The following is an 11,314-nucleotide window of genomic DNA, read 5'->3' as shown; positions in this document are numbered from 1 at the left end:
AATTTTTTAACAATTTATTTCAATTGAGTCTATGCTGACATAGGTAATTATTTTTTAATTAATTTATTTATTAGAGAAAGAGACAGATAGGGAAAGAATGGGCACACATCAGGGCCTTTAGACACTGCAAACAAACTCCAGATGCATGTGCCACCTTGTACATCTGGTTTAATATGGGTACTGGGGAATAGAACCTGGGTTTTTAGTCTTCACATGCAAGTGCCTTAAATGCTAAGACATCTCTGCAGCCCTGAAATACTATTTATTTGTTAAGACAGGATTTTTATTGTAGTCTACATTAGCCTCAAACTCCCTATGCAGCTGAGGATAACCTTTAACTTCTGATCTTCCTGCATGCTAGGATGACAGTCATATGTCACCATATGTGGGTTTTGTGGTGGAGGGGGTTAAAGCCTGGGATTTCTGCATGCTAGGCAAAGCACTTTTAGTCTAATCCCATCCATGCTTAGATTGATTTTTTTTTTTCCCCAAGGTAGGGTCTCACTCGAGCTCAGGCTGACCTGGAATTTACTATGTAGTCTCACGGTGGCCTTGGCCTCGAACTCATAATAATCCTATCTCTACCTCTTGAGTGCTGGGATTAAAGGTGTGTGTCACCACACCCAGCTTTTTTTATTTTTTTATTTTTATTTTGTGGGGGGGTGAGGTAAGGTTTCACTCTAGCCCAGGCTGACCTGAAATTCACTATGTAGTCTCAGGGTGGCCTCGAACTCATGGTGATACTCCTACTGCTGCTGGGATTAAAGATGTGTGCTACCATGCTTAGGTTTTTTGAATAATCTATGACCTCATTAGAAAAGTTTCCTAACATAAGGCCTGGTCTGATGGTTCATGTCTATAATCCCAGCACTCAGGAGGCTCAAGTACAAGGATCAACATGAGTTTAAGACCAGTCTGGGCTAGTAACACCCTGCTTCAAAAGTTACCAGACCTGGGCTGGGGATTTTGTTCAGTAGTAGAGCCCTTGCCGCAGAAGCACAAGGCTCTGGTTCTTTCCCAGCACCAAATTGATCAATTTTTTTTTTAAATCAATCACAGTAAGTTACCTATCAGTTCCCTCCATAATTGTGAAAGAAGGCTGGGTATGGTGGCACACGCCTTTAATCCAAGTACTCAAGAGGCAGAGGAAGGAGGATCACCGTGAGTTCGAGGGCACCCTAAGACTACATAGTGAATTCCAGGTCAGCCTGGGCCAGAGTGAGACCCTATCTTGGAAACAAAACAAAACAAAACACGCAAATATGAAAGAGTGACAGTCCTATCAACCAAATGGAGTATTTCAAGGATTAAATGAAATAATGTTTTGTAAATAGCAAAGCTCTATCTCTGAAAATACAAATATTATTTATATTTCTGAACTGAACTACTGGACTGAAGCATTTTCTTGCCATCAACTATTCAGTGGGAAGACTTTCCTCCTCTTTTTCTATAAAAAGGCATGAAACTTCATGTTCTATTGCAAGAAATGCATTCAAGACACTGACATCTGAAAGCAGGTCACAGTAAAGCCCTTTACCATTCTGCTTCCTACATTAGGAGATAAATGCCATTTGAACAAGGATAGGTTGCCATAGAAATTAACTAAAGAACAAGGCCAGAGCCAAATCATCACTAAAATAAGTGCATTTTAAATATTAATACACAAAACTCAAGATGGGAACTGACAGTGCATGCTTATAATCCAAGTATTCCAGAGGCTGAAGGAGGGCTTCTATGAGTTCGAGGTCACCCTGTGCTACAGAGTAAATTTCAGGTCAGCCTGAGCTAGAGAGAATGAGACCCCATCTCAAAAAAATAAGGGGTGGGGGAGGCCGGAAAGATGGCTTAGCAGTTAAGCACTTGCCTGTGAAGCCTAAGGACTTTGATTTGAGACTAAATTCCCCAGGACCCAGGTAAGCCAGACACACAAGGGGGCACATGTGTCTGGAGTTCATTTGCAGTGGCTGGAGGCTTTGGCACACCCATTTTCTATCTATCTGCCTCTTTCACTCTCAAATAAATAAATGATAGTAATAAAAACAGGACTGGAAAGTTGGCTCAGCAGTTCAGGGACTTGCCTATGAAGCCTAAGGACCCATGCTCAATTCCCCAGTATCCATGTGAACCCATATGCACAAAGTAGCAAATGCATGTGGAGTTTCTTTGTAGTGACTGGAGGCCCTGGTGCATAATTCATATCCTCTACCTTCTCCCTCTGTGCTTGCAAATAAAATTTTAAAAAGTCCACTAATACATTCAATCCTCCTAGGATACTGCTCTCAAATATACATTTGGAGGGGGGTGGTAGTATGACGCAGAGTCTTAACCAAGTTCAAAGCCAACCTAGATGGCATGAGTCTGTTCAAAACAAAGAGAGAAGCTGGGTATGGTGGTGCACACTTTAATTCTAGCACTTAAGAGGCCAAAGTAGGAATAGGAAGATCACTGTTAGTCCAAGGCCAGCCTGGGCTAGAGCGAGATCCTACCTCAAAAAAAAAAAATCAGGAAGGTAAAACTGAGCATGCCAAGGCCTTCAGGCCTCCCTTTCTCTTTCCTTTTTCCTTTCCCTTCCCTTCCCCTTGCCCCTCCCTCCCTCCTTTTCTTTCTTTCTCTTTCTCTTTCTCTCTTTCTTTTTCCCAAAGTAGTGTCTTACTCTACTCCAGGCTGACCTCGAATTCACTATGTAGTCTTAGGCTGGCCTCAAACTCACAGCAATCCTCCTATTTCTACCTCCCTAATGCTGGGATTAAAGGTGTGTGTCAACACACCAGGCCAAAATTAAAACTGAATCTCATCTAAAGGTTACGTTCCATGAATTAAAATCCAAGCTATGCTAATGGCCATGGACACAGTTCAGAAGCAGAATGTTAGCCTAGCATGACCACAATCCCGGGTTGTATTTCTACCACTGCAAGATAGGCAGTTTAACTAAACACCTACCTTCTTTCTGTTAACATTTCATAAAAGTCTCTGATATCTTGCCCAGATTTCTCCATGCAGTGATAAAATGCTAGTTGACTTTCTCGATTTGCAAAATCCACCTGTCAAAAGAAGAGAAGTTTAATCCAAGTTTGATCAGATATTCATTATGCGGTATATAATCAAATTTGAAAATTCTTCACATGCCCTCTAGATGTAATCTCTGTCAAATGCAATAGTTTTCGTAAGAGAAAATATATTTGTTTAACCTAAAAAAAAAAAAAAAAGAACTTAATGTTCCAGAACCCAGTCCAGGACTGAGAAGGCCAGGTGTATACATGCAACTGCAATCTCATCACTCAGGAAGTTGAGGCAGGAGGATCACAAGTTTGAGGGAAGCCTGAACTACATAGTGAGACTCTATGCCCTCAAATGAAACCTCATGAATCAAGCACCTGCTGGAGCAATACTGACAACAGCAGGTGGGAGGCATGTCAACTTTGTTCACAGGGGTCTCAAAGTTCCTACAGTCCATGATGCCTATTCACCAACAATATCTTCATCAGTTATTAAGTGTATAATTCCCTTAACAACTATTAATACCACGTTTTTAAACAAGTAATACTGGAAGATGATTATTCTTGCAGCCACTGGGTAGCCTGTGCATGAAGATAAAAATGAGATCCTTCTGACAGAAGCTGATGGACCAGTATGTGCATAGGACATTACAGACATTCCATGTAACTGCAAGGGGTTGCTGCACTGAGAGTGCGCATCTGAGCACCAGAGACTCAGAGTAATGAGAAGCAGCCGGATGACTATTAGGGAAGGACATGTGGCTAATGGCTTAAGAGACCTGTGTCCAACAAGTAGTGAACAGAAAAATGCTATTATATCCCTTGAAATCAGAGGACAAATAAACCACATTCTGCAAACTGCTGTCATTGCTGGCAACCTACAAATGCTGATTTATTAAGGGGGTGAGATCTGAGTAGTTTTGTTGGTTTCTATTAAAAGTCATTCTGAGCCAGGCATGGTGACACACACCTTTAATCCCAGCACTCCAGAGGCAGAGGTGGGAGGATCACCATGAGTTCGAGGCCACCCAGAGACATAGTGAATTCCAGGTCAGCCTGGGCTAGAGCAAGACCCTACTTTGAAAAACAAAAACAACAACAACAACAACAAAAAGACAAAAAAGAAAGAAATAAAGAAGGAAAGAAAAGAAAGTCATTCTGCCCACCTTAATTTTATTCCCACCGATTTTCCTCCCCTTGGTTTCTTTTACAGCTGCTTGTGCATATTCAATTTCATTGTAGAGAACAAGAGCCATTCCTTTTAGACGGTCAAATACCACCTGTTTAAAAAATAATTATTAAGAGTTTTATCCATTCGCTTTAGCGCCATTCCCAACATAATCATAAGACACAAGGGTACTCCAAGAAAAAGTACTGCATGTATTTTATTCTAAAAACAAAATGCCAGAAAGCTGAGGCAGTCTCTCAGTGGGTAAAGTGCTGTCCTGCAAGCATGAAGACCTGTGTTCCATGTCTGCACAACATACACCAGTGTGGTGGTGCATCAGTGCTCGGGATAGAAGCAGGGGATCAGAAAATCTAGGCCACATATGAAATCCTCTCTGAAAACAAACAAACAATGTGGTCTTTTCCTGATGAAGCAGAAACATGCTGCAGCAAACAAAGAATAAAATTTGCAGCCGGGCATGGTGGCACACACCTTTAATCTCAGCACTCACAAGGCAGAAGTAGGAGGATCACCCTGAGCTTGAGGCCACCCTGAGACTACATAGTGAATTCCATCCAGGTCAGCCTAAGCTAGAATGAGACCCTACCTCAAAAAACCAAGAACCAAAAAAAAAAATAAAAATAAATAAATAAATAATAAAATAAAATTTGCTAGGACATACTGAAATTAGGGATGCTGTGGCTTAAGGTATTATGATGGTTAGAAGATCTGCAACCACCTGGCTGGAGGAGGTATCACTGGGTGGATTTTAGGGCCCAGCCCTAAGGTGTGGTAGTGGATTTGGAATTCCAGTCTAAAGATATGCAAAGTGCTGGAGCTTTTTTTGTAGTTCCTAAAGTGTGCGCTCCCTCTCCCTCTCCCTCTCTCTCTCCCTCCCTCCCTCCCTCCTTCCCTCCCCCCCCCCCTGCAACTGTAAAAGGGGGCCAGCTTATTCGGCCATTATGGAACTTCTCTATCGTTAATAAATTCCCTTTCTCTATAACTGTGCCTGGTTTGGAAGTTCATCTCAGCAATATATGTAAGTGTCTACTACAGGCATATTATGCCTTTGTTTTTTATTTATTTATTTGAGAGAGAGAAAAGAAAAGCATGCCAGGGCCTCCAGCCACCACCTTGTGATCTGGCTTATGCGTGTCTTGGGGAATTGAACCTGGGTCTTTTGGCTTTGCACACAAGAATGTTAACCTCTAAGCCATCTCTCCAGCCCTTTATTTCTTTTCAATTCTGATGTGTCATTGCATTGAATAAAATTATTCATCTATCTTTGGACTCAAAAAAAAGTATTAACTGGGTGCAGGGTTGCATATTTGAACCCTAGCACCTGGCAGAGGGGAAGGTGAAGAAGGAGAATGTTGCATTTGAAGCCAGTTAAGATTACACAGGAAGTTTTAGGGTAGCCTTCACATATATTGAGAGAAGAGAAAGAGGAATAGGAGGAAAAAAGAAGGATTAGGAGGAGAAGTAGGAAGAAAGAGGGTGAAAAGGAAGAAACAAAGAGAAGGAGGAGGTAAGAGAATAGAAATAAAGCCAGGCATAGTGGCATAGAACTTTAATCCTAGTACTAAGGAAGCAGAGGCAGGAGGATCACTGTGAGTTCAGGGCCAGCCTGGGACGACAGAGTGAGTTCCAGGTCAGCCTGGACTTAGAATGAGACTCTAGGGGTGGGTAGGGGCAAGCAGGGTATGGTGATGAACGCCTTTTATCCCAGCACTAACGAGGGCAGAGGTAGGAGGATAGCTGTGAGTTTGAGGCTTTCCTAAGAGTACATAGTGAACTCCCAGTCTGTCTGGGATAGAACAAAACCCTAACTTAGAAAAAAAACAAGGAAAACAAAGAGACAGAAAGACTGAGAAGAAGGAATAGAAATAAAGGGGAAACAGATAAGGAAAAAGTGAAAAGAAAATGAAAATCAATGCCCTTGACAAGACAGGGAGAAAAAAAAACAAAAACAAACAAACAAAAAAATGCTGGTGATGGGGAGATGGATGGCACAGTATTTAAAGGTGCTTGCTTGAAAGCCTACTAGCTGTGGTTCAATTCCCGATGGGTATTCATTTCTCTAGCATGCATATGTGAGTGCACAGGCAAACAAATTTCTAAAAATTTTAATTACAATGCTAAATTAAAGAATTTCAGAATTCCAGGTCAGCCTGGGCTAGTGAGACCCCTACCTCGAAAAACCAAAAAAAAAAAGAAAGAAAGAATTTCAACAAACTTTGGTCACTACAGCTACTGCATGTTTTTTATACTGGCTATAAGGTGTGCATTTTTCTAAAGAACAAAAGCTACCTTTAAAATTAATGTCAGAACTACTCAACATCACAAAGTCAAATGCTTTTAAGGAGTTAAAGCTTTACTTTTACTCCATGGAACTGGGCCAGGAGACACTTCCTATTGTTTATTGATGTGTTCTCTAAGATTGGTGAGATGAAAATTATGCTGTATAAACTTCTTGTTAAAAGTCATCATGGGGGGCTGGAGAGATGGCTTAGCGGTTAAGCGCTTGCCTGTGAAGCCTAAGGACCCCGGTTAGAGGCTCAGTTCCCAAGGTCCCACGTTAGCCAGATGCACAAGGGGGCGCACGTGTCTGGGGTTCGTTTGCAGAGGCTGGAAGCCCTGGTGCGCCCATTCTCTCTCTCTCCCTCTGTCTTTCTCTCTGTGTCTGTCACTCTCAAATAAATAAATAAAAAAATTTAAAAAAAAAAAAAGTCATCATGTGGACTGGAAGATGGCTTTGCAGTTAAGGCGTTTGCCTGCAAAGCCCAAGGATCCCGGTTTGATTCTCCATGACCCATGTTAGCCAGATGCACAAGGAGGGCAGGGGGTACATGCATCTGGAGTTCGTTTGCTCTGGCTGAAGGCCCTGGTGCAACTATTTTTTTTCTCTCTCTCTTTCTTTCTCCTTCCCTCCCTCCCTCCCTCTCTCTGCCTCCTTCTCCCTCTCAAATAAATAAATAATATATATATATATTTAAAAAGTCATCAAGCCAGGCGTGGTAGTGCATGCCTTTAATCCCAGCACTCAGGAGGCAGAGGTAGGAGGATTGCTGTGAGTTCAAGACCACCCTGTATAGTGAATTCCAGGGCAGCCTAGGCTAGAGTGAGACCCTACCTCAAAAAAAAAAAAAAAAAAAAAAAAGTCATCATGTGGGCTGGAGAAGATGGCTTAGTAGTTAAGGCACTTGTGGGCAAAGCCAAAGGACCCTGATGTGATTCCCCAGGAGCCATGTAAGCCAGATGCATAAGGTGGCATGCATCTGGAGTTCATTTGCAGTGACTGGAAGCCCTGGCATGCCATTCTTTCTCTCTCTCTCTCTTAAATAAATAAAAAACCCACCACCACCACAACAGCAAACCCTATAAGGTCCTGGATTCAATCCACTGTACATAACTATATTTTGATAGTATAGATGTAAATACTTTTTTTTTCCCCCCTGAGGTAGGGTTTCACTCTAGTCTAGGCTGACCTGGAATTTACTATGTAGTCTCAAGGATGGCTTTGAATTCATGGTGATCCTCCTACCTCTCTCCAGGCCCTATCTAATTTTATATGTCAGAAAATTATAAAAATCTTTAAGAGAGGCTGGAGAGAAGGCTCAGTGGTTAAAGGCACCTGCTTGCAAAGTCTGACAGCCTGACTTCAATTTCCCAAGTACCCATGTAATACCATATGCACAAAGTCATGCATGTATCTGGAGTTTATTTGCAGTGGCAAGAGGCCTTGAAATAACCATTCTCTCTCCCTCCTTCCCTCTAACAAAACAAAAAATAAAATTTTATACATACATACATACATATGCATACACACACATACATTTTTTTTTTAATTCCTGAGAAATGGGCTAGAGAGATGGCTTGGCAGTTAAGGTGCTTGCCTCTGAAGCTTAGTGACCCATGTCTAATTCCCCAGTACTCATGTAAGCCACATGCACAAAGTGGTACATATTTCTGGAGTTTGCAGTTGCTAGAGGCTACGGTGTGCCCATATTCATTCATTTGTTCTCTGTCTCTCAAATAAATAAATATGATATTTTTTTCAACCCAAGTAATTTTGAAACTTTCAAAACACTCATCTGTTTCAGTATAGTTTTGTTATTTTTCTAGTGCTGGGAAATGAACCCAGGGCCTTGTACATGCTAGGCATACCCTCTACCACTGAGCTACACTGCTAGAATTTCAAAAGCCTTTAAAACAATACTTTAGGGCTGGACAGGTAGTTTAGCAGTTAAGGCACTTGCCTGCAAAGCCTGAGGACCCAGGTTCAATTTCCCAGTACCCATGTAAGCCAGATGCACAAGGTGGCACATGTATCTAGAGTTTGTGTGCAGTGACTGAAGGCCCTGGTGCACCCATTCTCTATATATATCTGCCTCTCTCTCTCTAGTAAATAAACCAAATATATTTTTAAATATTAAAAAAATACATCATCATACCATAAGCTAATGCATGTCCCAGCATATTAAGTTTTTAGCAAATTTAGTTTTTTTTAATATTTTTATTTATTTATTTGAGAGGGAAAGAGGCAGAAACACACACAGAGAGAAAGAGAGAGAAAAAGAGGGAGGGAGGGAGGTAGAGAATGGGCACACGAGGGCCTTCAAGCACTGCAAACGAACACCAGACACATACGCCCCCTTGTGCTTCTGGCTTATGCGGGTCCTTTGCCTTTGCAGGCCAATGCCTTAACTGCTAAGCCATCTCTTCAGCCCCAGCAAAGTTAGTTTCAAAGTACAACTTACTAAAAAGAGAGGGAGAGGCAGCAGTGGACACTGAGATGACAGACAGCAAAACACTAAGAGGAGAGAATCAGAAGAATAAAACAAAACCAAACGCCCCTCACCTACCTTTATCACAGGCCCATATCGGCAGAAATGTCGTGTTAAGTACTGATCCGACACGTTTGAAGAAAGCCCATCTAACCATACACAGTTTGTAGGCATGCTCTTTCCAAAACCCAGCTGAATGTAAAGGGTAAAATTTCTGTTAGTACAGTTCACAATCACTATTCAACATACAATTCTCAGAAAACTAGCCTTCTATAAGAATTGTACATTTTATCAACTTTTTTTTCAGAAAGTGTTGGGTATTGATCCCAGGAACTCATGCACACTAAAGGACATCTTCTACAATGGAGCTGTACCCCAATTCTTCAAATCAACATCTAAGTGGGTAGTATCTAGTTAAACTCAAATACAACTTTAGTTGGACTTGGTGACATACACCTTTAATCCCAGCACTCTGGGATGCTGAGGTAGGAGAATTGCTGTATGAAGCCACCCTGAGGCTGCACAGTAACTTTAAGGTCAGCCTGGGCTGAGACCCTACCTCTATAAACTAAAACAAAGCACTTTACAAAAACAATCCTGCCCGGTGAACCACACTGTAAGTATAGATTATGGTCTGAGGGGACAAAGATGCTAGGAAGTACACCATCTGTGTAGGTAACTGTCCTACAGCATTCTTAAGGCATGCACCACTAATTCTGACTCTAATGTATTCCTTTTGTTTATTTGGTTTTCTGTTTGTTTGGTTGGTTTGTTTTGTTTTGTTTTGTTTTTGAGATAGGGTCTTGCTCTCTAGCTCAGGCTGACCTGGAGCTCACTATGCAGTCTCAGGCAATCCACCTACCTTTGAGTGCTGGGATTATAGGTGTACACCACTACACCTGGCTGTCTACAGCATATATGCCCCCAAACTCCAAATTTAAAATCAATCATAACAGCATTATTCATTTACCTTGAGGCGATTATTTCCAAGGTACTCGCCATCCATCTTCTTAATAGCTTTACAAACACTGGCGATATCACAGTATTGTAAGAACGCATACTGAGGAACTCCGTTAACTTTCTTAATATCAATATCCTGAAAAAGTCAATGCCAACAAGAACATAATCACAATAGCCAAGTTTGCATAGTGTTTATTTCTGCAAAGTCCCATTCCCAACAATCCCTTCCTAGTTTAACTGTACATGATAGTTTAAAGCACATCACAAACTACAAACTTCATCCCACAGAAAGCTCTTGTACTGCAACTCAGAATTCAAATTGTTAAATTAATAATGCCATTGTTAAAATTGTTAAAGAGGCAGGGTGTGGTGGCACAGGCCTTTAATGCCAGCACTTTGGGAGTCAGAGGTAGGAGGATTGCTGTGAGTTCGAGGCACCCTGAAACTACATAGTGAATTCCAGGTCAGCCTGAGCTAGAGGGAGACCCTACCTTGAAAACCCAAAACAAAACAAAACAAAAAAATTAAAGAGAATTCAATGTAAGCCCACGCAAATAATTCCTTCTGGTAATATCTAAAATCCTTATTGAGTGTCAGATTCCTTAAAATACAATGTGAAGAACGATAACAAAAAAGTCTGCTTTTCAAAATGTGATTCCTAGGGGCTGAAGAGATAGCTTAGTGGTTAAGGCACTTGTCTGTGAAGCCTAAGGACCATGGTTCAATTCCCCAGACCCATGTAAGCCAGATGCACTAGGAGTCAAAATGTGATTACCACATGCAATCTTGACTCAGAAGGCTCCTATCTATTCTATCACTACATCCAATTGATAGCTGAACAGACATCAGAATAGCATCCCTGCACTGAAGGCATACTATAAAAGGAGAACTTTCTCTATGTGCAATGCACAAAATCTGTGCTACTGCCTAAGAGGAGGTTGGTAAAAATCACCTAGCTTAGACATGAAAATGGTCCAAAGAAACCAGTTTGATGACAAAACTTCAATAATAATAATCTTTGTCAACAGACCTTTCATGGCTCAGGGAACATTGCAAAAGAGGGTGCAGAAAAATTCTAAGAGCCACAGAATGGGTAGGAATATCCTGAGGCACAGTCACCCTGCTATCCCATAGGGACTAACTAAGGTCTGATGACCCTGTAATGAATTCCATAAGCCCACAGAAGAGGGCCCCTAGGGTAATGGGATCACGGGTGAGGGGATAAAAGAGTAAAACCTGTTATAATATATATAAAATAAAGTGGCAGGGGAGTGGGGAGTGTGGGGTGATAGCACATGACTAATCCTAGCACTAGGGTGACCAAGGTAAAAGGACTGCTGTAAGTTTAGGCCAGCCTAGGCTAATGTGAGACCCTATCGAAAGAAAGACAGAGCGCGCACAAG

At 41.6% G+C, this 11,314-nt stretch overlaps 1 protein-coding gene across 2 annotated transcripts in view; it reads right to left on the bottom strand.

The window, feature by feature from the left end:
- Spen (spen family transcriptional repressor) overlaps positions 1 to 11,314 on the bottom strand; it is an 87,277-nt gene that overhangs the window by 12,333 nt on the left and 63,630 nt on the right. For both annotated transcript variants that reach the window (XM_045148916.1, XM_045148917.1), the window contains 4 exons: positions 9,922 to 10,047; positions 9,030 to 9,143; positions 4,163 to 4,276; positions 2,941 to 3,041 (listed from right to left, as the gene is read on the bottom strand). In XM_045148916.1, the coding sequence (XP_045004851.1) occupies positions 2,941 to 3,041; positions 4,163 to 4,276; positions 9,030 to 9,143; positions 9,922 to 10,047 (455 nt within the window). The remainder of the gene's footprint in view (positions 1 to 2,940; positions 3,042 to 4,162; positions 4,277 to 9,029; positions 9,144 to 9,921; positions 10,048 to 11,314) is intronic.

The sequence above is a fragment of the Jaculus jaculus genome, chromosome 5 (assembly GCF_020740685.1).
Source record: "Jaculus jaculus isolate mJacJac1 chromosome 5, mJacJac1.mat.Y.cur, whole genome shotgun sequence".
NCBI classification, from domain to species: domain Eukaryota; kingdom Metazoa; phylum Chordata; class Mammalia; order Rodentia; family Dipodidae; genus Jaculus; species Jaculus jaculus.
Note: the sequence above shows the minus strand (reverse complement) of the source record. Positions and strands in the feature narration are given on the sequence as shown.